Source organism: Echeneis naucrates, chromosome 3 (genome assembly GCF_900963305.1).
Source record: "Echeneis naucrates chromosome 3, fEcheNa1.1, whole genome shotgun sequence".
NCBI classification, from domain to species: Eukaryota; Metazoa; Chordata; class Actinopteri; order Carangiformes; family Echeneidae; genus Echeneis; species Echeneis naucrates.
Genome location: NC_042513.1, coordinates 3,137,959 through 3,165,374, shown reverse-complemented (window position 1 = coordinate 3,165,374; position 27,416 = coordinate 3,137,959). Strand labels below are relative to the sequence as shown.

The following is a 27,416-nucleotide window of genomic DNA, read 5'->3' as shown; positions in this document are numbered from 1 at the left end:
AGCACTTTAGTTTCTGTGTAGCCTGCTCTTCTGTTTGCCCTGCAAATAACGGATTAAGGTGATTTAATAAACAGCACCATCCCTTCCACATAGATCATCATCCAGATCCTCTTATCTGACCTTACCTTCTTTTACTCTGCTAGGTGGAATGAATCATCGCTTAGAAGCCAGAGGGGAGAAAAACATGGCTAAAATGGAAGAGTTATTATTATTGAGAATTATTACTATCATTTCAATTGTTCAGTTTTACAGAAAGACTAATATGTTTTTTTGGGATAAGTGAGAAAGTTCAACGGTTGATGGTGAGGTTAATGAAGATATAACTGGAAGTTATATACCATACCAACACCAGAAAGCTTTTGGTGTAATATTTACCAACTGGCTGCTTGTGATCAAAGGTTTTAAGTCTGCAATGGTTTATACATTTTTCACATCCTTTACATATATGTGTATATATATAGTTACACAGAAAACATTTTCATTGAATTAGAAACAGAATGCGAAACCACTTTTCTGTTGTCATGTTTACACACACAAAGCCATTCCCAACATAACAGGAAGTCGGCCATTTTGATTTAAAGTTGTAATTTTATTTCCCTTGTTGCCATTAGTGGCTATTTTAATTCTTAAAGATTTTACCTCACTGACTTCAAATTCAGTCAGCATAGTTCACACCTGTCGGAGGCGGTCATTTCCTAAAAGGTAAGTCTTCGTCATACCATGTGGCAGCCATGTGCTCACTACTGTGTGAGTCACAGCGCCACCTTCTGGCAGCAGGAAGTCTGTGGACAGCAGGTGGAGCAGATCCAGCTCCTATTCAGTCCCATTGGCTTAAAGATGTTGGCCATTATTGAGAAGTTGGTCACTTTTTGTGGAAACGCGGCTATGAAATTTGAAAAGCCTTAAAACTTGCTTCCACTTGCTCTGATCTTTTCCAAATGTATTGTGCTTGAGGAAATGTGCACACCAAATATTAGTGACGGTCATAGCGCTACCAAGTGGCAACAGGAAATAACAAGCGTCTTTTAGTCAGGCAGATCGGCCTCACGTTGACTCAGAAACATCTCATGACCTTGTAGATGTTTTTAGGGTCCTCCTTAAAATAAAAATGCACGAGACTCCAATCTCTATGTGCCAACAGTGAGTCATACTACTGGACACATGAAGTCAGCTACAGCGCGCAGGTTGTGAACTCCTCAACATGTAACTGGTGGGTGTACTATAAGCCCAAGTAGCGGACACTTGCAAAATGTTGTGCACACGCAACCGTGGGGAAATGTTTTTGTCTTCATGTGATTGGGTGGAGATGTGCCCAGGGCCTCCAAGGTGCAAGGGCCCATTCATTTCTACTTGCAGCTTTAATTTCCTTCATTTTCTTATCATGTTTTCAGTATTTGGAAAAAAAAAAAAAAAAAAAAGATTGTTCTTCAAGAACCAAACATTCATACAAACACGTGACTTTAAAGAACACACTAAAGGAAAAGACTCAATCAAGAGTTATCCAAGTTTATTAATATTATTTTTTAAAACTAATATAAATCCCACTGAATATGATCCTGGTGCCTTTATGGATACCTGCTTAAAGTACTGCATTTCAACACTCCATTCAAAAATGTTTTCTTATTTTTTCATATTCATCAGAGTGGAAATACATGGCGTCAGCGCACTGTCATATTTACTACTATTCTCCTACCTTTTTCTCTCTTGTGCAAGTCTATGCGAGTGAGTTAGTCAACAGTATTAGTGTTTTTCTTTCCACAGCAGCAAAAATGGATCCTGCTGCTCAACTACAGGGAGACAAAAGGGAGGGTGGATAAAATGGTTTGAACTGTGAGAGAAAACAGTAAATATACATCCCAAATTGAGCTGTGTATTTCCCTCTGAACATCCACACTGGAAATAAAAGTCCACACCACTGTCAGTGTCTAATTGGCAAAATGATCCCAGGTTGTAGGCTCGTGCAAAATTTCTTACACATACATGTAGACCTGAGATCTCATCTTACAGAAACCCAGTTAACTGTCACAGGCCTGTCTGCAGGGAGAAACCCCAACAAAATGAGGAACAGATTAACAGCAGATCTCAACAATCGTTCAGTTAAGAAGGAACAGTCAAGAGAGGGACGTGACATTCTTTTTCTTGTTCTCTAAAATACATCAGATGGTGGTGATAATGTGTTTCAGTCAAATGAAGGTGCTGGAGGGAGGTGTAATCATAGCAAAGCATGTGCATATTCTGATAGTGAGGTGAACATTGGAGTTTATTTCCACTCTAGAAATACTGGGTGTGCACTAATACAGCAGCTGATCTGTTAACATATTTCCCTAGTTAGGAATGTCTTGATTTACTTAAAAAACATCTTTCACTAACAATCCACATCTTCTAAACATAAACTAATCAATACAATGATTGGTAAAATGAATCCTGCAATGTTTTTTAAACTGGAGGTTGACATTCTATTCTAGTAAAGCAAGGCATTAGGTTTACAGAAATGCATCTTTACTAGAGCAGCTATCCTCACTTGCAAATTGTTAGGCTGTGTTAAGCCCACGTTATATGTGCAAAGAAATGCATTGCAAGGAAACATGCAGAGAAACAGAAACAAAAATGACACTTGAGGAAACAATCAAAAGCTACATAAAAGCTTTATAAATACAATAAAATCTTAAACCCTTAATGGAGAATTCTAGCTGTTGTAGTTATATGTGATAGCTGGCACTCTAGGCTCAATGTTTTTTTGTCAGATATTTTTTATTTTCTCGTAGTGGAGCTGCACAGGTAATTCATGCCATCTTTGGTTGTCTGCAGTACTGAAGAGAAAATTAATATGATCTCAAAATAAACTTTCAACAAAAAGGTTTTTTTAGAAAAACAGCATCAACTCTCAGCAGACAACTGCGCCTCAATGTCCACTCTGCAGATGGGGCACTTCTTATTGGTGAGGAGCCACTGATCCACACACAGCTGATGGAAGAGGTGCATACATGGTAGGCGTCTGGAGAGAAAACACAAATTCAGTACAAACGGAATGCACAAGAGGCCATATCAGTAATTAAGTACACTTCTCTTTATCAACCCACATATCTTGTGTGGCTCACTTTTATAATAAGCAGGTCACGGTGGTAACACCCTCTGGTTTTCTTACTAATTAACCAGTCATTTCTTCTCATAATATTAAACCTACTGATATTTTATTCTTTTATCACCAAATCCCTCGAAAAAGGTTAGAGACAACAACAACATATTAATCCTATCGGCATATATTGGCTGGGTAGCTCTGACTTGCTACAGTTTATTCATATGTTGTACAGCTCCACTGCTCCGTGTAACCAGTTCCTTAATTATCACAAATATTGGCACCGTGAATCATTTCCTTCTCTGCCACATAGACCATCCTGCCACTGTAAATACTCACCAGTGCAATGAATTCAGCACTTCAAATAATAACTTTATCATGTTTCAGTACAGTGGCACAAACTTCAGTGTGCAGCTCTTTAAGGAAAATAACGGAGCATACAACAACAATAAATATTCAGTTGGCAAATGGACATGGGGAAGATGGTGGCATTAAATTTAACTGATTTTTAAAATGTGGCACTTAATCTATATTATCATCTATTATTCATAAAGAAAATAAATAAACAATAGTGAAAAACTGATGCTTCAAGCTGTGTGGCTTTATTAGAAATCGGTAAAACCTAAGTTGCATCTCAGTATGACCAGAAATATTTAAGATATGCATGCAACTTATTTCGCATGACTGAAAACAATTGGTCAAAAAGTCATGTTTATCCTTTGTTAAAGAAGATGGTAAAATGTAAAACACAAATGTCGCTTTATACCAACAGAGGGCAGAAATCCCTGCAAAAAAACCTGAGCGAGTGCCAAAAAACAATTCCTTGAGGCTGGTAATTTTAAGGCACTCGGGGGTTTTCTGCTGATTACAAGACCTTGGGGTTTTTTAAAATGATATCTCTGGAGACGGTGGCAAAATGGAACATTTACACCTGCCATCCCACATGTCTGTGTTCAAAGGCTAACAGACACGCCTTCCTGAAAGCATAATTGAACAGAGCCAAAACTGTGAGAACAAGGCAAGCAAACACCCAGGAGGGAAACACTACCTGACATCCTCTCCCTCCTCCAGGATTGACAGGCAGATGGTGCATTTCTCTTCTGTGTCTTCATCTGCCCCCTCATCTTCATCTTGCTTACCATGCAGCTTTCTCTGTTTGAGAGAAACGTTTGGATACATGACTTCTCATATATAGCATCGACCGGTGAAGCAAAGCAACCTCTGCAGACTCATTACATATGGTTAATAATGATATTAATCCACTCATAAAACATTAAACTGCTCTAATAAAACCCTGTGGTATTATTAAAAATGCACATGTTATTTAGTATAAAATTTATGTCTATGAAGAGGTGACTATATTCACAACAAACATTTCAACAAAAAAGTTAAATTCTGTTGGGGACAGCGAGAATGGTCATTTTGTCCTGAAAACAGAAAAACTTTCTATCTCTTGTCTCTAAACTAAACAAATCAAAAATTATTCAAATTAAAGTTATCAGCCGAATTCCCTGGCCCCCAAGACTAATACTAACATCTACTGAACATTTGAGCAGAGACATGTTTCCAAATTGATTTGTTCATTATTTCTCACCGATTCTGGGGTTGCGTGCATATTTTTCCCAATAGATGCCCAAGCTTCAGGGGTTAACTGTTGGTCAATGTCTCTCTCCAACACCTTCTGTATTGGGTGGCAGGGTGTTAGATTGCTTATTTAGATACATTTGGAAACCACTAAGGAACCTTTTCCCCCCACCAATGTCTTCACAGCGGCAATCTCTGGTAAAAGACACTACAGTATTTTCTAAATGTTGGCAAAACATCAGACGTTTGAAATGAGCACAAAAGACCACTGCCCACTCTGTCCCAGAATAAACTGTAACAGAACATGCACAACTCTACACAGTATCTACAAAATCCACTGAACACCATATACAGCACAAAGCTAAACACACTCTCACAGGTCCTCACCTTTTTGTACTTGTGTGGGTAAGTGCACCTCTCTATGGTTCCCTGAGAGGCTCCTCGGTTCACAGTCCCCAATCTTTCCTCTAAATGGAGCAGATCCTGATGGAAGTTGTATAAACAAAATGTGATGAGACCCAAGAGACATACACAGGGTTTTGCTTTGTACAGTCAGAAATTTCTCGTTTTGAAAGAAAATGAAGCACATGGACAGATGGTTTCTGTTTTTTTGTTTTTTGTTTACCAACTACAGATTGCTTCATCATTCAATAACCCAAACCAATAAAGCGCTGGTTTAAAGATAATTATCAATTAGTGGTGTTTTTAAAAGGTGTTAATGATCACATTCAACACCTGCGCCTCTCTTGGGAACAATCTGCCAATAATTGCTGCGTACAGGTATCTGAAGATATACTGGAAAACCAATTTACTGGCAGCATTTGTAAATGATCTGTCCAGTACTGACAAGAGAGCGAGGCTGGAATGCAGACTGCTTTTGTCCAGGTTAGGTGTCTTTTTCTCTCAGACTTATGCAGGTCAGAGCAAGAGAAGCAAACCACCAACCTTGTGATTTAATTGCTGACCTGCTCTGCAAACACGGCTGGTAAATAATGATGTTTGAGTTAACATTTTGGGGGTTTTACCCCAAGACGTGGAACATTTTCTTTGTATTAACCTCATTCTGTCCTTACCTCATAGGTTCTTCCAAAGCCAGTCATTCTAGATGAGATGTACCGAATGTGAGGGTAGGTCACTTCAGATATGCCAGTGTGCTATGATTGGAAAAAGCAGAACACATTACATTTAGCCCTGGGAAAATGCATTGAGCTCTTATGCAATACATCAATAAATCTAACCCTTCTGAACACTCAAACAATTTTTGCAGAGCTTATTTTATTCAACAGGATCCTATGCTTCAGGTGGGTGATTAAAATAATGTATGCTGCTGGTGGTTGAGCACCTCAACTTTCAGCTATGCCCTATCATTGCATTTAAGTGTATTTTTTGTAAATTACATGTATTCATCTTGGATAGAGGGTAGCATTTGCCAAATCCTAAAAAAGAAGCGCTACAAATTTAATGATGATGAAGGTCAAAGATCTATACAAATTTAAAGTAATGAACTCTGCAGAGCTCATTCATTAAAATTCCCTTGCTTTTTCTTTGGTTCCACTTCTCTACCCCCTAATTTGGAACATGCAAGCTTTAATTAACTGTAGATACACTAACACATCTGGGAAACTTTCAACAGCATCAATCAGTTCTTCTTTAAAGCATCAATGCAAATGCATATGAAGTATTGCGTCCGTGTAGGCTTTTTCTAGGGTCTTTACCATGAAAATCAAAACAAAACAGCAAAAACAAAAATAATAATAATCATGAAAAATCACTGTCAGTGTGTCACCTATATGTGTGCACAATCTGACTTAAGGCTTTTGGATTTGTTGAGTGTGCATTTGAAATGCATGATGAGCCACTATTAATTGCTAATGCATAATTCATACAGTTCACCAAACCATCCTTGAAATAACTGATGTCATAAATAAGGAGCCAGCACCATTAATCTCAGCCAGACTTCATATAAAAGTGATTCCTTCTCATTTATGCTAATATATGCATGTGTGCTGAGGGCTTCTCTTACCATGAAGGGAATAGGGAAGTGGTGCAGTCTGGGGGGAGGGTGATAGTGGGGCAAGTGGGAGTGCAGGTGCCCTGAAGGATATGGTGCCACAGTCACTCCAGCCTCTATGCCAAGCTCCCTGTTGGCAAACACATAAACAACAGTCATTAGACATCTCTACTAGACCTGAACATAAAACCACAGAAGCATAGTGCCACATTAAACATGTGTAATATTTGATTAACTGACATTAAACCTGGGCTGAACTAAGATTAAAACCAACCATCCGCATTGTATCTGATACTGACCATGCTGTTCTCTGCTCAGGCTGCCGAGGGTGGGAAGACATAGTTTGTGGCACATGGATGTGGTGTCCATGGCCATAGTTGGGGTGCATTCTGTGGGGGTGTGGAGGAGGACGCTCATGGGCTCGACTGTAAGGAAAGGAAAATACAAGCTGACACATGGGTGCTTCACAGGTGGAGTCTTTTACAGAAATGTTTATAAAACTAACGTGGGGTGTTGCATCATCCTGCGCCTCTGGACCTCCATCCTCTGCAACATTTCATGTTGATGTAGCCGTTGTACAGAAGGTCCCAGTGCCGGCATATGATGTGGCAGCGTCTGGTGATCTGTAGGCAGGTGCTGGGCCAGTGGGGCACTTGAACTAGAGAGATGGTGGGTAGACAGAGGAGGGGGAGGGGTAGGGGGCACAGCATGGCCTGGTGGATGCGATGGCAGCGAGGGATGAAAGGTGACGGTGTGGGGAATGACATAATCGCCTTGTGGAGCAGGCTGAGGTGTGAGTTGGGGGTTCCCGTGGGAATGAGGACAGGCGGAGGGAGTTTGATGATGCAGTGAGCGTGCTAGTGAACCATCTGGAATAGAGGAGAGAAGGAAAAAAATCTTTTAAGACCAAAGGATAAAGCTTGCAATACTGTCTATTTTTGTTATTGCGAACAAATCCCAGGGAAAGGTAAAATCCAACACTGAACAAGTTTGTCAATACTTTATTGAGACTGTTCAACACTGACACTGAGGACATATATTTTCCACCCTGCCCCAAAAAAAAAAAAAAAAAAAAAAAAAAAAACAAAACAGGGCATTGTTAGAGAGAAAGATATATATATATAGGCTCAGAATGTTATAGACAATGCGTTTGTAACATTACTTTTTTTTGGTAAAAACAAAATGATAACAGTGAGGTAATGTGAATCATTAATCTAAAGAATATCCAGGTTTTTACTTTAGATCTTTTTGGTGCAGGTCTCCTTCCCACCCAAGCTGCAGTGAAATGAGGCAGAGCGACAGGCATGATAATGGTGTCACCACAGGCAACAGCAGCAACTAACTCTAACCACATCCCCAAGAGAAAGCCTTACCACACTGCTTCACTTTCCATACTGAGCTATTATGAGTAGAACGAGCAATTAACTACCTCTGCCTGGTACAGTTCCCACTGCACTTGGCACATAAACCATCAGCCTTTTAATTACTATTAGCATTAGATTGTAGGGGTGCATCTCTCTGCCAAATTTCACATGCACGATAGTGTATGAGTGAGTTTTTCAACTGCAGCAGCAGAAAATTTCAGAGAAATCAGTCTAGGGGGTTAATAGTTGGTTTCCTGTATGGCTTAAATATAGTATACTCACAGGAGGGGTGGATATAATGTCTGCAGGGCTGGGGTTGTGTCTGTGGCTGGGGCTGTGCCACCATGGAGGAGCTGAATGAGTCCACCACAGCTGGCTGACTCGGCCCAGGTGTGCCCTGGGAAACATACGCAGGAGGCCGTGAGGTGGAGCCTGGGCAGCACGGGTCAAAGGCTGAAGTACTGCCGTGAAAACTAGCACTGCTGTTTCCTCCACTCCGAACACTACTGTTGCTCAGGTCCACCGGCAGAGTTTGCTGTGGGAGGAGAAAACAGATGTTAGAGAAAGACTAAGTTCTCCAGTGGAAAACGAATGGCAAGGCTAAATGAATCTTTATGATTGTATGTTCCCTTTGAGAACATTTTCCCAGAGTTCAAATACAGTCAATTAAAACAATAAACATTATATGCCAAGGAAACAAAAGTGTGCTTTTTATTGTTCTACTTTTCGTTCAAAGAGAAAGGAGTCTTTGTTTATTCTTTAGAAACATGCAGTTTCAAGAGCATGAACCATGGCCACTAACTGAGCCAGAGGAGGTTGGGATGAAAGTCAATCTTGACAGGAGTAGAGAAGACAACATTTGCCTCAAACTGAAGCTTGCAAATACATACATACAGTAATTTATATGTTCTTTTACTCCAACTATGTCAGAGAATTTAAATATTTTTGGTACTAAACAAGAACATCTGTTATCGTAACGCTGCAAATTAATTAAAAGCTGCTAATTGTTCGTTTCTAAGAAAAAAATACTGAATTAGGTTTCATTCATTTTGGCATGGGTACGAGGTTTATAGAGAAGTATAATAATACGTCCAAAAATACCATTATTGTATTATGGTTAGGAGTACGTTGAAGACTCACCTGGTCATGGTAGTGGGCTGTGTTGCTGCTGCTGCTGCTACTACTGTTGCTGCTGCTGCTCACTCCAGCACAGAGTGCGGGCAAAGCACTGGGACGCTCCACAGGGCAGCTGGGCTCTTGAAAGGGCAGTGACCCTGGGGGCTGTGGTGCAGGGTGATGGACATGGTGGAGGAAATGGTGAGCATTACTGTGGCTGTGGCTGTGAGTGTGGCTGTGCTGAGTGCCGCTTGTCTGCTGAGAGGTTGACGCCTGCAAGCAGCTTGAATGGGAGTGGCTCAGGGATAGGTGACCAGGAGAAAGACCTCCACACGGGGAGTGCTGCTGGCAGCAGGATGGAAGTCTAGGCATAGCTGTTCCTCCATTTTCTCCTGTTGTACCCGACAAACCTGGTCTGCTGTCATCTATGAGTGAGGTAAACAATCGTGTAAATTATAAAACGAAACACCGCGTTGGAGTTTTTAAGGGCATAAGTGAGAGAAAACTAGAAAAGGTATGATGACGACCCAGGTCATTTCATATTTTAAATGGAGAACATTTAAGGTAATATTAGCAGCTAAGATTAAGACATTTTGGAAAGAATTTACTTCAGAGAAAAAAGGAGTTTAAATGAAATGATCTAAAGCAGCTGGCTTCCACACGTGTCATATCTTACCCTCTGTGGCTGTACGAGAAGTGCCACCCAACCTGTGTGTGTGCATGCTTTCAGGTATTGAACCTGGGCAGCTAGTGGAAGGGCCTGGGGCATCATTGAGCTCTGAGGTAGAGGCATGATGGGAAGATGAAGAAGAGGATGACCTGACTGTTTGAGGGTGAATGCTGCCAGAGGTTGTTGGCACAACTGAGAGATCTGGGGAGAAAAAAACAAAGTGGGGATTTAGAGAGAACAGTTGGTCTGAGGGAGAGATACAGGTATTGTTTAACCAATCTGTGCATTCGGCGGAATGACAATAACAATAAGAAGGTTGCGGGTTTGGTTCCAGGCCTGGGTTGCTTCTGTGCATGTTTTCCCCGTGTCTGCGTGGCTCCGGTTTCCTCCCACCTTCCATCCAATTAGGTTAACCAGTGACTCTAAATTGACCTTCAGTGTGAGTATGAGTGGTTGTTCATCTCTGTTTCTCTTTGTGTGTTGGCCCTGTGATGGACTGGTGAAATGTCCAGGGTGTACCCAGCCCCTCGCCCGGAACGCTGGCTGGGATGGGCTCCAGCAGCCCCGCGATCCAGAAACAGAAAAGCCGTAGAAGATGGATGGATGGACTGCCTCACAGTTGTAGAAGTTCAAAGTTCACAATGTATCATAATGAAAGGGTCACACTTTGACCTGATTTTTGAATTTGTTATTTGTAGATGAAAACAAATGATTTGCACAGTTCAAATGACCACCAGTCCTATCTCAAAATTTTGTATGGAAATAATGATAGAAAATGCATTTGTGGATTGTAGCATGTGTATACTTGTCTGCACAGGCTTAGCAGTTGAAGAGAGGAGCAGAACTTATTAGCATTCCAGAGTGTGAACTCCATCTGCTTCTTATAGTCACAAATTAATTTATCCTCTTTCTCCTAAGAAATGCAAATAGTCTAATGCTCAGTGCTCCACAGTTTTACTATCCCACCATTGGTGTGGGCTAATAATGATATATGACATTGGTCTTATATGACAAGGTCAGAAAGCAGTCTACTTTTTCAGAAAAATCAAGTACTAGTGACTGTCAAAACAAATGCAAATAAATATAATACTGTCTTAGGTTAATCGGGGTCCATGTACGATACTTTTAAATCTCAGAACTGAGTAGCTAATTGAGGTTCATTAACTTAAAGCATACTAACAACCAATTTGAATATTACAGGACAGACTTATAAAGTGGTAGCTATCAGGATCTGAAATTTTCATTTTGCAAACAATGTTAAGTACATTTGTGAATTTAACTTTCATACTGTCTTAAATTTGACTAGTAAAATAAAGAACAGGTTCTCTTGTTAGGACATCTGAGAATAAAGATACTAAATAGATATATCAAAGAGGAACACCTTCTACAAATTTATGAGTAACTAGCTTGAAAAGCACACCTAAGGATTTCACCGTGCCCAAATTAAAACTATGTTTACTTATCAGCTAATCTACCATGTTAAATGTGTTTGGATGAAGGACGGAGGACTTTCAGAAGCTCATTCTTACCATCTTCATCAACAGTGAGGTCCACCACCTCCCCAGCATTCTGACGCAGTGGTTGGATGACAGTGGAGAGTCTGTGACGGCCTCGTGGCTCCTGGAGGCGATTCTGTGAGCAACTATTCGCCCAAATCCTGCCAAGACCTCCCACTGACCGTGACCTGTAAACATACAGACATTAAAAAGCAGCTATAACACCAAACTGCAGCACAAGACCACTCTAATATCATCACAGTTGGGCAAACACTTAACTATGCCAGAGTGAGACTCTGAAACGCATTCCGTGGACAAAGACTGCTCTGACAGAAGTATGTAAAGAAGAAAACGTAGACAGTTCTCACCAGTTCTTACCACATATTCAATGTGGCAACACAACAATAGTTGCGAAATATGATTGCACGTCAACCATTTAGGTCATGTGACATTTACCTTTTGAGATAAATTTTAAAAATAGTGCCATATTTCAAGTGAACAAAGAAATTGTCTTTCTTTATGCCAGCCACCTTAAAAATAGCAGTTACTTGTTACTGACTTTAACAATGTCTCTGTCTCTAGAACCTTAAGTGCAAATATACCCGTTTCACGTTGTTAAAGTTAGTTTTAAGAGTGTCATTGATTCGTACATACTTATTACTTATTGTTATAGTTTAGTGTACAAAACTGCATTTGTAACAATGTAACGGGCACAAAAGAATTAATCCATATGAAATAGCATTTATGCTTTACAACACTTCCATTTAATTCTCACTACTCTTGTAACATGCCTTCCTTTTTCCTACTTCACAGACAAATGCTTGCTGGTACTCTTCCCTGTCTTCAGCCCTTCCTCTTTTCTGCCTTTTAATTTGCCCTCTCAGTGGTTCCTGTTGCAATACCCCTTGCTCTCTGAGACTAAAATGAGAGGCCAGGGAATAGTTAGGTGATCTAAAGGGATCTAAAGTCAGGTGAGTGTGGGAGTGCAGTGAAAGTTGGATACCATGGAGCTTTGTGGCTAGGGAATGATATTCCCTGGTTTAGGGTTTGGTTTTTTTTTGTTTGTTTGTTTTTAACACAGCTGAGCAGAGGAAAGAGGCTGTATATCAGAGTGGACCTAGCACAGTTTATAAACAACAGCTTCTTATGTGTCCAACTAAATTATATACAAGCTCTGAGACTTAGTGATTAAATCTTAAAGACATTAGAAATGATTATGTGATTCAATAAAACCCTTACTGTGATGATTATGCAAAAATCCTGGATTTCCATGGATTTCTTGCAGACCATATCCAAACTGGAGGAGGTAATGCAATGTGTTTGTCTTTGTGCTAGCCTAAAACTAGACTGTGAAGAAAACAATGTATTATGCATTTACTCAATATTTCAGTTTTTCTCTAAACTACTTTAAGTTAATTTTATTTTTGTATGTTAAGTTAATGAAATAACGAACTTAACATATATGTTTGATATCTTGCCAAAAATTTTAAAGTAGGTCCAGTTTAGTTTAGTTGTGAAATGAAAATTAAACCGAGTGTGTTATTGCATATGTAAGACGACATAACCTTGAATCTAAGATGTACACTCGTAATTTTTTTTTTTTTTATTTATGATCCATTATGCAGCTCAATTAAGATCAAATTTCTGAGTCTGTATCAACTCAGGAAATGCCTCTCTCTGCTGTTTATGATAAGGGGGATTCCCATTTACTAACACTGTCTGCATCCAGTTCAATTTCCTGTGAGACATTCTGCACAACAATGAAAAAGGAATAAAGGAGGAAGCTGATTAACTTTCTGAATTTGCAAGTAACAAAAGCAAACTCTGTGTTCATGCATACACAAAGCATGCACACAGCAATGAGAGTGACCCACAAGGGTAGGGGTTGGGATGGGGGGGTATCTGGTGGTTGTGCCGGGGTCTAATTGGCCAGGATATTCAGCACTGATCCCTGGGAGCAGGTCTGCTCACGAGGGATGAGTTCCTAATTAAGTAGACCTGGGATTATTTTGTAAATATATGTTTATCACAGTCACCTCCTGAGTGTGGGGGTGGGGAGAGTAAAACATGACATTGTAAACATGAGCACTATGGGAATGGATGGCTTGGCAAAACTTAGGCTGTGCCAAACCAACATGCTCTAGGGATCAGAAGAGGGTGTGCGCTGTGTAATATAGAGAAAGCTACTGGGACTGATGATACTCAAAGCCAAGGTTGGGAATCAGGGAGTTGAAGGGGAGGGGATCATTTAAGGGACTGCGTATATGAGTAATAAACAATTTGCAGCAGATAAAGTATTGATTTTCACAATTTAGAATGCTCTGGCATCTCTTTTTCTTTTTTAATCACACAGGACAGCTTGAAAAGTGACAGGAAGTGGAGGGGAGGGGTGGTGGCATACAGCACATGACACCACCTGGAACCGAGCCAGCATCACTGACTAGGACCATGTAGCCTCCTGGTAATGGGGCATGTGCCCTACTCACTACAACACAGACTCTTCTCTGCATCACTTTCTAACTTTTAGCACTGTAAAGAGACTGAATATTTCCTTAGCTTGGTTAGCCCACTGGTGTCAAAACAATATATTGTTTCAAGGTAAACCGTCTACCAGCCTCTCTGCCACTTACGACTTTAAATATCTGAGTGAAGTATAGTTAGTTTGACCTTCTATAACAAAAGAAAATGAAAATCAATGCACTCAAAAAAGGCATTTAACACTCATCAAAGATCCAGAAAGATGCACTGCAATATTTATCTATTGTATATTTTTTAGGTTTAATACCTTGTGTATACTTTCTCAAAGGCTGCACAGCAAAACTCATACAAATGTGCAATGAAAACAAAAAGGTATTTAATTCAATTCAATGTTCAAGTATGTTATAAAATTGTAATGATGCAGGGAAATTGTCAGAGGTTACAACACCCATCAAATTCTTTGTTGAAAGTTACATTAAACCCTGAGCCAAGCTGCAGAATCAGGCAAAGCCAAATCAAGGTCCTTTTAAATTGATCCATATCAGCTGTGCTGTTTATTGCATCTCACTGGGTAAAGCAGCTGCAAAACATGTCCCACAGTGCATTGTTAAAACACTTCAACGTTCTTCTTTGAGTGAAATGTGGATGGGACGATGAAATAAATAACAACTAACAATTCCCATAAAAAAAAACAAAACAAAACAATAATAAAAAAAAAAAGGTGATGGAGTAATGACAGAGGGTGTTTAGATTAAAAAATTATGCTTTTACTCTAATTTCAGGTAGATTTTGCATTGTGTCCCCAAATTGCTGCTCTTGGTGAAAAACTGCACTGAAATACCACATTCTGTAGAAACTGGCCAAATCCCTTCCAAGCTTCTGTGCCAGAACAGTCACCGACTGCCACTATTCTGTCCACAGCCATCATAGTAAATACTATTAGATATTATACAAAACACTAGAGGGTTCCATTGAATAAAAGCTTTATTTGTTTGGCTAAATGGGAGATTTACTTAACCGAAGTAGGCCTATTACACTGAGTGAACTGTGAAGCTGGTCTTCATTATTATTTGCACATAATCAGAATTAAATTAAATGGATTACAAGCAAGCAACCAACAGGCCAGTAAATGATAAGTAGTTGATGAAGCCATCCGTAAACAGTTCCACGGAATGAGTGAAAGCGACACAACATGTCGGCATGTTTGTTAACATGTATTGTGCCTATGCCAGATTTTATACCTGTATTACCATCTGAGTGCAAATAGATAGCTGTGTGTACAGGTGTAGACACACCGAAGATGTATTGAGGATGTACTTGAGATCGAATTATTCAGACCACAGGCTGAGATGGTCTGGGACTCATATGGCAAGCATACCTTTATCAGTGTGTAATTTTGTCCTGGACCACATTGAAGCAGTGTTTAGTCAAATGAAATCTGCTGCCGGTCAAATAAGTCCAGCCACAGCTTAATAATGAACTGAAAACTATTTCATGTTTCAAATGGCTGAAATCTTGTTTTATTGTAGAGCTATAGTCAGTGCAACAATTTTCTTAGCCCTTTCATGTCTTAATATTGTTCTCTTCTCTCTGACATCTGCTCAACAATGAACCAGCCAAATTGGATAAAAACAACTCAAAACTGTTTACTTGCACATGGAATGGCAATTGAGATCCAACATAAGTGATCACTCGGGACACATGTGGAGACGCATTTCAATGCCAGCAGTGAACTGACGTGGTTAAAGCTGACCACTTATGATCAGATCCTCTGTATGTTAATGTCAGGCCTGACCAGGGCCTGTGTTGACATAAATGACACAAATTCACATTCACTGACTGGCCTACTCTCAGTGTAAACACAGCTTTCAATGCTCATTCTGTTGGCCGTGGATTCTCTGCCCTCCTGCTTCACTGTTGCCCATCCCCCCCTTCTGTGAGCCTCATCTCTGCATTCTCTAGCGAGCCAGGACAACTTCTTTGGAAGTCAGGAAAACAGGCAGATTAGACAAGCTATGACATTCCAAGCTTGGTGGGATCACTTCTAGGAATCATTTTTCAGGTATTACTGATTCATTAGTACGAAATGAACAAAGTGATAAAGGTTAACACAGAGGTAGAGGTTTGTTAAGTGAACTGTACAATCACCTCCATAAGGAATAATGGGAGTATTGAGACAGTAAATCACATTATCAGAATGTGGAAATAGGATTCTCAGTGGGGTGAGGAAAATGGAAGGAGATAGTAGCAGGACATATCTTTTGTGATTGCACTGCTCATCAGTCTCTATGAGAAATAGAACTATGTTGTGGTTCATTCACTCTTTAATCCTTGTATGTTTCTTCAAGCTAAGGCAGAATATGCTTAACAACTACCCCGTTAAACTAAAGCCATTATACAGGTTGTTAGCTACTCTCTAGCTATAAATCAATGTTTTTGGCTGTAGTTAGTTTGCTGTTCATGTATGAGTCACTCCTAGTATTTATTACAGATAATCAGCTACTTTATGTGTGATATTTCAAGAGTTAAATAACAAGAGTACTGCACAGGTACTTAAGAGGTAGGTAGATGATGAGTGATGTGGTTTGTTTTAATCCTGTAAAAAAAATAGGCATGCAGCTCTTCAGCTCTGGGCAGTGGAAGCAGAGCTATTGAAGATATATGCACAACAGAGCCACTGGAGCACGACACCACACCCCTTGCTAGCCACCTTTATCTAGAACTATAGATATCCTGAAACACCAATAATCAGATGTGATATGATTACTTCACCTTCATGCACAAACGGCCACAGCCTGTGGCCATACTTGCGTTAAGGTATTTACATATAGGACCGCACAATTAATTGAATTTTAATCAAACTCACAATTTTGGCTTCCCACAATCAAATTCAAATGATCGAGCGATATTTAAAAGGCGCCATCCTGTCCATGTCCATGTCCACTCTGTATCATAGGTTTTGTTCCCCAAAGCCAATCTAGCGCTCCTCAGAGTGACAGAGAAAATGCTCTGGTGCGCCGTAAACCACTGTCTAATCACGTGCCTCCAAGAGCCAATCAGAGTTGTTGCCTACACCACCCCGCAGCTTAGTTTCTAGATTTATTACTAGTCGACAGTCACTGACAGAGTATCAGCGGACGTGGGGAAATCTCCACGGTAGATATCAGTCATCGATCAGAAGGCAATAAACTAGCTTAACAAAAAAGAAAAGGCTAACATAGCAGAGGGCGAGTCTGAGGGGCTTTGAATCAAATCGCCATCCACTGTATGGAGGCAATTTTGGGTTCAAGGCAAGTGACACAAAACAAGAACAGGTCATATGCAGTTCCCCCCCCCCCCCCCCCTTTAAGGAGAAGCACTGAATTTTGGTGAATAAGAAGACTTAATTTATTTTGATGCACATATTGGTACATGAGCAGGAATGTAGCTCCATATGGTTGTGAAAGCATTATAATGAGCCTACTGTATGTGACAATAAAATGTGTTTTGGTTAGAATGTAACAAATAATCATGATTGATGAATTAATTGTGATCTCAATATTGATGAAAATAGTCATGATTATCATTTTGGCCATAATCGTATAGCCGTATTTACATAGTACTTAAATACATAACGATGCATCCGGTTAAAATGACAGAAGATTAATATGAACATGTATGCTCTGTAATAGCTAAGTACTTAAAAAAAAAAAAAAAAAACAGTAGTGAAAGAAGCAAACCACTGGGCCTTCTCTTACAGCATAATCCAATTCTCCATTGTTTGTTTCAAATTCTTAGGTGTTTGTTCACGCCTGAATGGTGCTACATACACTGCTTGTGTTTGTTTCATAAGTGCAATCAAAAGTACAACAGGTTGAACAGCATTGCAGCTTATTAGAAAGCACTGATTCTCTAATTAAAGGAGACAAAAATGTCTTGCTCAAACAAGTCAGAGAGTTGTTTTGTTTCCAAAGTGTATATGCTTCCGTGGCCTTAATTAGGTAATGCAAAAATATAACACAACTGACCCAGCCTGTAAAACTAAATACCTCTCCTGCTCATATGGAAAATCTGCTGTTAGCATTGTATAATTACAGATATTTTTGTAAGACATAGTTATTTTTGACTCATTGGACTCTCACCTACAAAACAATGCAGACATTAGTCCCTGAATGTAAAATCCTAAACCTTTAATTGGAATTTGCAATTAAGACATCTGTTCTTATTTTGACTTGTATACACTTTTTGTCATGAATTCCTTTTGTGTCCTGTATTATCTATCTAATGATACATAAAATATTATGCATCATATTAAATTTCTTTTTTTCTATCTTGAATATAAAGTTGGCGAAGATGTCCACACAGTATATCGTTCAGAATTGCACACAATTATTTTTGATAGCTGATGCTTTTTTCCAAAGTGGTTTACATATTTTTGAAGATAGGGAACAAATCAAGAAAAAGGGCTTTTTTTTTTTTTTGTTTTGTTTTATTGTATGCCACCCAGATGTAAAATTTTTTAGGGGAAAATGTGAGGTACCTACCTGAAACCATCTCCGACTGTGACAATCTCCACCTCACTGTCTGTTGAGGTGACGTTGATCTCCTCACTTGCAGGAACAGCAGGGCCTGGAGCGGGAGTTGCCTCAATCACCACCACATCCTCATCTAGGGCACCTAAACACACAAGGGGAAGTTAGTATAATGTAACATGCACCATACCATCATGACAAAGGAAAAATGTACAATAGCAATTATAGGAACATTTCCATTTCATTTTCTACTTATCATTCCATTGTGAACCCTCACTCAATGAGATATATTACCAATTAAGTTGTGGGGAAAGCACACAAATATGCCTGTGGGTTTAAAGTAAGCAAGTCAAATATATTTATGTTTTGCACGTGGTCACACCAATCTATTTTTGTCCAAAATCAATTTAAACATTCACCCTTTCATTTTTGTGCTCTTGTCTTTTAACCAGCAGTCTAAAACAATTATCAAGTTTACGGTTTGGGCATATATGAAAAATAGGTCACCAGTGCTTAACTTTGCACTCAGAATGGATATCTTCCTGCACCTTTTGCAAATCTGTCCAGCAAATGGTTTCCTACATTCCTACATGAATGCTCTCATTCCATCTCTGGCTGACACCTGCCAATGAGAGATCCCACTAGTGTGTTCATCAATAGTACATAGTCCCAATAAATCTAGAATGAAAGTTGTTTTGAACATAAAGGGTGGCTTCACCAGTATTGGTTGTTTTCTTTGTGTGTCTTTGTAACTTTTCAAAACATTCTTTCTGAAAGCTTCTTCACTTTTCTGTGTCTGAAACTGTTAAAACAACTATTATAACAAACAAGATATCCAGTTCAACGCTACACATAAAACAACTCAGAGTAAACCAATTTGTGCCTTTCCCACAGCTGCACAATGAAGACAGGGGTTAATCTGGGGGTTTATTTTAGGGTTAAACCCATTAATCATGGAGGAGCAACAATACAGAATTTCAGTTCTCAAAAATGATTAAAAAAAAATAATAATAATTTACAGCACATTGCCGCAGTAAAAATACATTTATCTGTATTTCTCATGCCTCTTTCTAATTACTGTCACAGTTTATCAGTGCAAGTGAGCCCACTGACATATGAGCCGAAGCCACATTCCTAAGTCCTCCATGTAAATCTAATGCCAAACCGTTCTGGTAGATAGCAAATACTAAATGTTAACTATATCACTGCAAACCTAAATTCTAAATATATGTGAAAATATAAGCGCGCTATAAGATTCATATCCACTTACTAACAATAAGGTGGGCGTGAGCAAAAGCATACACATTCATTAATTTTGGGACTGTGTCAATTGAGAAGGCAATTCAGGTCACTGAAGTCTAGTTTAGAGGTTTGGAAATAATCAGTAGAAGGCATACTAAATTAACTGATACATTACAAATTTGACTTTGTAACAATATTTATTTGTGCAAGTTTCATGCTTTGGTAGTATCTTGTGTTTTTATGAACATAACTAAGCGGTTTGTCATGCAACACTGAAGTCCACAAATTCCTTCTGTGAGAGCAGCAGCTCTCTGTGTCTCCCGAGAGCTGCTGCTTCGCACCCTCTGAGAATCTGGCTGCCTGGCACTCAGGTGAAACCTTCATGTGGTTACACAAACAACAACACCTTTCAAGTTGGTAGGGAACTGTAAGCAATATGAGCAGCGTTTAGTTAAGTCAACAATAGATATTATTCCTAATATCACTTTACAATACACATTGGAAGTAATATGTTTAAAAACATATGCATTTGCTCAAGTAAGCAACATTATAAGTTACTGGCGTGTAATTGTTTTTAGAGTCAACAAATTAACAGACTTCTATTGGAAAACAAAGTACCGATTCCACCTGTATTCAAAGATCATCAAATTTTAATATCTTCTGTTTAATTCAGGTAAAGGTAGGAGGTGCCCATTTCCTTCCTATACCATAAACTTGTGATGAAGGCAGAAATCAACACACCTCTCATGCTTTCTCCTGCTGTAAACACATGCCATGTTCCCTGTGAGACCTGTTGTGTCTATGAAAAGACAACTGCTCAACAGTGAGATTTCTCCCACTTGCCTCCCACCATGGAGGAGCAACAATTAACTTTCTATTCACCCCTAGAGCCAAGGCAGAAGAAATATTGCTGAGGCTAAATGGCTATATGTAGAAAACAATGAGCCACACTAAAGGTGGAGGTTTTTACAAGATATACTGGCTCCTTTTGTAAATGGTAAAACTTTCCTGATCATAAAGCAGAAGGTGCCCTTCATAGTACACACACTAGGCTGTGCTACTTTGGTGAGATTGAGAGCAGAAAGAGATGGCTTAGATTTTGAAGCATAAACCTGTTGTTCTAACAGGTAAATAGGATGAAATTTTCCATTATACGCTGCCAAATGTGGGGCCCTAAACAACCCACAGGAGTAGCCATTCCTTTATCAGTGGTGCAACAGCCCTTTTAAAAATATACTGAAAATATTCTTAAGCATGCTGTCACATCTGTCTTGCTCATGAAAAACTCAAACGCGTTTGTTAGATTTTTCCACAAAGTGGGGCAAAGAACCGTTATAGGCTTTCGTGTAATTAAGTGGGCAAAGTGCATTTCACTCCTGCCAAACACTATGCAAAGATGGCCCTCTGAAAAATAAAGGTGGGTATCTTTAGCGATCTCACAACTTGATTTATATTCTGTTACTTAGCATCATGATTTCATTCAAAATGCAACTCACAATTCATTATTCAATAAAAAGAAAGTTCGGCACTATGTGTTGATTTGTACCCCAGTACACTGGGTGCCAGACCATTGGTACAGCCCAGTGAGCTACAAATTAAATGGTTACATGAATTGATACTGATGAGGGACTGACAGAAATAAAATGAGAAAAGGGTGTTTCAGTTATTTTATGTAGGATGTCTAAGTTAACGGTAATGGATGGAAACATTTTACAGCATTTTCCTGTATGTATTAAAATCAGCGTGCAATAAACTGTGTCTAGGGCTACAGCCGTCGACAATTTTTTTGAGAACGCTATAAATTATTGATGAAGCAAATAAATTGTTTTGCCACATTAAATACCAATGGCAGGAAAGGGGCAAAAGTTTAAATTAACATGTATACGTTACCTCATGTGACATCAGTATGCTCTGTCATGTTGTTAACATGACATCTCCAACATAAGAGAGAAGGCTCTCTGTCATAGCTTTAGTACTGAGAAAAGCCATATATAATATACAGGCGAAGGGGGTTTACAAAAACTGTTTTTTTTTTTTTGAAGATGAACTACAAGATTACCAATCAAATATCTGTATTATGCTGGGTACTGTTCTATGCCCTTTTTTTTTCTCAATTTAATCTACATAAAGTTATACACTGTCATTAAAAACATTTCTTGCATGTGTGTACTGGAGAGGGTAAGAATGTCACTCCTTAAAGCAACATTTTTTTCCCTGTTAACTTCCACTTTACTTTCCAGATTGAGAGCCAAAATAAAATTACCTGGTTTATAATCAAAACCTTCTGAGTCAAATCCTTCTTCAGTAAAGAAATTTCAAAATAATTCAAACTTGCGTTCAGTTAATTCCTTATTGTACATGGGGTGGGAACTTAAAGACCACAGCTACTAATTTGTGACAATTCATCTATCCTGAAGTAATATTAAATAAAGTGAAGTTCTCATTGCAAGTGCTGCTGACCTCTAACAGCAGCCCATGTGTATATTAATTCACAAGGCATGAATATACTCCAATTAAAATAAGATAATTAATGCTGGATAGTGTTTTTTCTGCCCCATTAGCAATCTCAGTGCCTTTATGAGCTGTCATCTCCATTATAATGTATTTAATGTGATGGTTCCTCCCTTTACGAAGGTACAGCTACACACATGAATGTTAAGTCCAACACAGCGACACAAATAGTGTTATGATGATCATACTACAATGACACATTATGTTTTGTAAGCTTACCGTATCAATTTACATTGCTGATATGATATAACCTAGTTAAATGCACATCATGCTGTAAAACCACAAATGTGAAAAACAATATAGATTGCAATGCAACACATATACACAACTATGCTGGGGGTGGGGGTTTGTAATTACCTGTAGCTACAGTCGTGCTGTTGGGCTGGCTGCTGGCACTGCTGACATCTACATAAAGCTCATCTTCTGCTTCAGTAGAAGAAGGGGAGGACGAGTCACTACTCAGCTCCTCACTGGAACTACTTGTGCTATGAAGTAGAGCATACTTTCTACGTGCTATTACTTCACGTTTCTTCCTCTGTAGTAATAGTCGTTCCTTCTGCTTCTGAGTCCGCTGACCACCTCCTGGCGTTGTTTTAACAAAGCGCTTTCTATGCAGAGGTCGTCGGCTGCTCAGACATGGCCGCTTCAGAAGCACATGCTCAGCTTCAGACCGCACCCACTTATGAGAGCGACTCCCCCGAGTTCGGCCAAGAACAGGGCGCAGGCCATGTCCAGTGGCTCCTCCTGTCAGAGCAGGAGCTTTGTGTTGGCCCCCTGTTGCTCCAGTCTCCCCTTCTTCCTCTGAGCTTAAAGTGTCCGAGTCCCCAAATCGTAGGCTAGAGGAAGGGGAGGAAGCACAGTCACTAAAAGAGGATTCGTGATTATGTTCATCCTCACTGGGGTGCTGTAAGAGTTCTACCCTTGGACGCTGAGGGGTCAGTGAACTCTCACTGATTTGGTCCTCCTTCAGCGAGCAGTCTGATGGCCCTGCCTGTTGGCCTTTTCTTTTTCTGCGTCCAGGGAGGCTCCGTTCTGACTCTCTGTGTGTGCCAGTATCCCTCAGTGACCGATGCCTGGAGCCACATAGAGTTTCAAATTCACTACCTGCCTTTCCAATCACCTCCATGTTGTTAGGGAAGCTCTTGGCTGCTTCCACTGGCTCTGGATTCACCAGTGGCTCCTTCAGATGCTCCTGTCTGCTGGGGGCTTCGGAGGGCACCTCACTCTTCATGGTGGCAGGTCTACACTCACAAAAGACAAAGGACAGAACAATCTGTCATTGACATAATTAAGGTATTGCAATGGTTGTGCACTATCAAGACCAATTTCCCACATTCCTACATTCATGAAATGCAATGTGATAAATAAATTAAATACTAGAAATACACTCAGATTAGTCAAGGTCAGCTTGATACCAGATTGGTTCAATCAAAGGAAAGAGCGAGTTAACTGCTTCAGCGGGCTGTTATTTACCATATTTTTTGACTCCTGCCATTAGATTATTCCAAAAAATTAGGAGAAAGCTTTACTCCTCCAACAAAAGCGTATCTAAGGCACCAACTCTACTTAAACAACGACCATATATATTTAAATAACTAGAAATATGAATGCCTATCCCAGGTTGTAAGATGACATGGAGATCTTAATAAAATTAGAAAAGCCATTGCAAAAAAGCTTAGTAAGAGTACAGAATGTGCATGGGGCACAAAAGAGGAACAATAATGTGAAAAGATCCATTATCTCTTCAACCCCTTAGAAAACATCTTCATTAATACACTCGTAAAAATACTGTATCAAATGTGGGGCAATGGATTCATTGCAAACAGTCGTTCTGTTCTTTTCCTGTAACTTAACAGTGTGACCGAAGGCTGCTGAATAAAGATAGAAGAAAATAAATACCCATAGGCTGAGTCAAAAGTAAAGGTTGAGTTGAAGGAAGGTTGCTTCTCAGCAATGCCTGAATCAGGCTGGATAAAAATGGTATCTCAAAGGGAATATCTACATTTGAAACTGATTCTCCTAACATGACACTGGGACAGTTCACCCTACAATTGTTTGCACCAACAAGTGAATAACTACAGAAAGTGAATCTTATCTCTTACAACAGGCCAAGTGGGAACATTTTTCACTATTATATGAAGTTTCCCAGAACACATTCCAGCACTGCCCAAATGTAGGCTACTTCATAATTACGAAACAAGATGCTTGTGTCTATGTTAAGACAATATGTCTATTTTCAGAGTGCACAACGATGATTATACCCTTTGCCAGCCAAAAGTAGTGTTAGCGTTCACGATTACAATATGAAAGAGATAGTATTTCCAAATTGGCAAAAATAACAGAAGTCTCTGTACACTTAACTGTTATTTAAACTGAAAGCTGCTTTTAATGTAGATAATAAATTTGGTATACTAGTGATTACTCCTTACACCCTTGTGATGTTGTGCATGATCCTCAATTGCACGAATATGTAAAGTAGAGGGCTTTCTTGAACTATAACAAATACAGAACATCTCATTTGGGCAAAATACTGTACTGCTGTACATAAAGAAACAAAAATGAAGTAAAATAGAAATTGTTGTTTTCAAAATGAGACATACTCGCATTACATAGGATTGTGGCACACCAAATAGCCATAATACATCAGGCGTAATATCTCCAATAACAATTAATTAAAAAAATGCTTCACAAGATGCAACTCAATGCTCTCCCTCTGATAAATTATAGACATTATAGCTGTGGATATTGTGCAACAAACACATACACATTTCTCATGCAAAAGTGACAGTGTGAAGAAATGACACGGGCGCAGACTTATGCACTAAGTGCATATGTTTATACCACCCACAGCAGCAAACCAAGCACACTTCTTGATATAATGATTGGAAAACAGAATCAGCAAGAGTTCAGCAACTGATTTAGGAACATATTGTACTGGCCCTTTTTATGCAGCCATCTGGAAGTACATGTGATGTAACACAACAAAAGAAAATAAAACAAATGCTTCACTGGTAGCATCCACATTGTGTGTTGAGACCATATACCATTAACAAACAAGAAATTCAAGAAATTCTTCTTGCTCACCAGGTTTTGCTTTGAAAAATATCAGTAAAAAGGCTAAAGGTGTCAAAAGCCATGCGTAATTCAAATACAACAACCCTAAACCCTAACCCTGATGCCAAACAAGGGGAAAATTGGAACCACAAAATAAGGTTTGCTCCAGGTCTAATGTACTCAACTACACGAGAATGTGCAGGTGTACATGATATTCTGCATTTTTTGCCATTCATTCCATGCTCTAATAGTAGTGGAAAACTCAGAAACAAATGTCCTTGCATTCTTTTTTTTCACAGCTTATTACATGATAAGCAGCTAGTGTTCAGTTAACTTTTAGCAAATGAGGCTGATGAGCTTGATGTATCTCAGACTACTTTCACTTAAAACTCCACAGAAACTGAATGTAATGAGGCTGTTACTTGCAATGAAGCTTTTTCTTCTATTAAACACAACTCACTGATGAGTGAGAGCACTTCAGTTGCCAGACTCTCAGAGAAACCTGCGCGATGACATACATGAAGACGACGGCCTCCGAGGGCAGTCCTGACTGTAAAAGCCCTATACATGAGGGCTGAATAACACAGCTTTCCACAAAACAGAGTTGAATAAGTGCAAAAGATAGACAATGTCGACAAGGGCTAATTCAACCAGTCTGTCAAACCTGTGTAGAGGAAAGTGTGTGGTGTAACGGGAATGGGAGCAGTGAACCAATTTTAAGATGTAGGACTGATCCAGGGTTGCTGCTAAAGATGCATACTCTGCTTTGTGTCTGTGAAACGACCACCAACCTCTGATGATCGAGCCAGCAAAAACAAGGCTTCATAAATATCTCTACCTTGGCAGTATGGACCCTGAAACTGAGGCTGAGCACAGTCTCTACAATCTTTAAAAATGACAAAAAGCTGCTGTCTACCGTGGACGCTGGTAGTGAGACTGAGACCAGATAAAACTAATGTTAATAGAGTAGCAGTTAAAATGTGGATATCACAGGTTAGAAACTTCTGCTCACGATTATTTCCATAACCAACCCAGAGCAACCAAAGTGGACGGCTAGCCAACTAGCCTGACATTTAGTCCAGACAGAAGACAACAAAGACACAACGTACCTTGATCTAAGTCCTTTTTTCAAAATGTGTCACCGTCCTTTTTCAAACAAGTGAGGTTAAATCCTGTAGGGAAACAACGACAAGCGTTGAGGGCGGGCATTAATCCTAATGTTAACCCTAGCTGCCAACAGACAGGCCTGTAACAGAAATCGCAGTCCGAGGACGTTTAGTGGCTGATAGTGAGAAACTGACAACACAGTGCCGAGCTGAGCCGAGAGGCGAAATCGACGGCAGCGGGCCCCGGGTAGCTACGAGCTAAGCTAACGTGAAGGCTAGCTCCTCTTCACTCATTAAATACCCGATTATATGCTCCCATTTTGACACGCACGGGAAGCCCCCTGACTCCTAAAATGCACTCCAACTTCTCTACCATGTTTGTACTGGACAAGATAGAAATGCCTCACTATTAGCCCTCGACGAAGTTCCCATTCCTGCTTTCCGGGGCATCCGCTGTTGTTTACTCAGCAGGTCGCCTGTTCTCTGGCTCCGGCTCTCGGCTGCTGGGCAAAATAGGGACTTTACCCTCACAGCCGCGCGAGGGCGCTGCCGGCCGTCGGCCACTTTACGACACTTTGCGACAGCTTGATTTTATTCTGTCAAGGCAAAAAAGAAAGAAAAAAGAAAAGAAAAATCATAACATAGCAAAACAAACTAAAAAACTCCTTACTCGTGCTTATTCAGTAATATGCCCTGTCCTCTTCCGCGTGTGGTGTAATTGAAAGTTTTTTTGTTTACTGATGAGGAAGCATCAATCTTGTCCATTCGCCCTCACTAATTCCTGATTTTAAATACTATCACGCCCACTAGTGCATGTAGGTTGGAAACAAAAGTAGAGCCCCCCTACAAAAACACAAAATACTTTCGGTAAGAAGTGCCCATGTGTTTTAAGGAAGAAAAGCGGTGTAAAAAGACTACACACAATAAAGGAATATATATAATATATATATATATATATATATATATGTGTGTGTGTGTGTGTGTGTGTGTGTGTATTGGTGGACTCCTGTCAATTAAAGGTACTTGCTCCTTACAGCCATCTAAGAACTTTATTGTTGAAATCACTGTTAAATATCCAAATCTTTAAAATATGACTCAAGTAGCCAATGCTTTTTTGGGGGGTAGCTTGTAAATTATATTTATAGTTTAATCTTTTCTGAAATTTGAATCTGAAAATGTATGGCTTTCAGATAAATG

The 27,416-nt window shown here is 39.6% G+C and overlaps 1 protein-coding gene across 2 annotated transcripts; it reads right to left on the bottom strand.

Annotated features, from left to right (window-relative positions):
- Window positions 1-1,524: 1,524 nt before the first annotated feature.
- Window positions 1,525-26,690, bottom strand: rnf111 (ring finger protein 111). Of its 2 annotated transcripts, XM_029498854.1 has the most exons (15): window positions 26,223-26,690; window positions 22,417-23,300; window positions 18,319-18,451; window positions 11,351-11,505; window positions 9,828-10,022; window positions 9,176-9,576; window positions 8,318-8,570; window positions 7,177-7,540; window positions 6,971-7,096; window positions 6,684-6,801; window positions 5,734-5,814; window positions 5,048-5,143; window positions 4,671-4,757; window positions 4,125-4,228; window positions 1,525-2,995 (listed from the first exon to the last, which is right to left on the bottom strand). In XM_029498854.1, exons 2-15 carry the CDS (start codon window positions 23,288-23,290, stop codon window positions 2,878-2,880), a joined length of 3,105 nt encoding a protein of 1,034 aa, XP_029354714.1. In that variant the 5' UTR covers window positions 23,291-23,300; window positions 26,223-26,690; the 3' UTR covers window positions 1,525-2,877. The 2 variants fall into 2 exon arrangements, with proteins under 2 accessions (XP_029354714.1, XP_029354715.1); XM_029498855.1 differs by lacking the exon at window positions 4,671-4,757.
- Window positions 26,691-27,416: the final 726 nt, after the last annotated feature.

Bases quoted from the DNA above. Each gene is read 5' to 3' on its own strand.
- rnf111 (XM_029498854.1), bottom strand. From the start codon at position 23,290: ATGAAGAGTGAGGTGCCCTCCGAAGCCCCCAGCAGACAGGAGCATCTG. The intron at 10,023-11,350 runs GTAAGAATGAGC...TTTTCTCCCCAG, and splicing joins CCTCACTGTTGATGAAGATG to ATCTCTCAGTTGTGCCAACA. The intron at 9,577-9,827 runs GTAAGATATGAC...CCTCACTCATAG, and splicing joins TTCTCGTACAGCCACAGAGG to ATGACAGCAGACCAGGTTTG.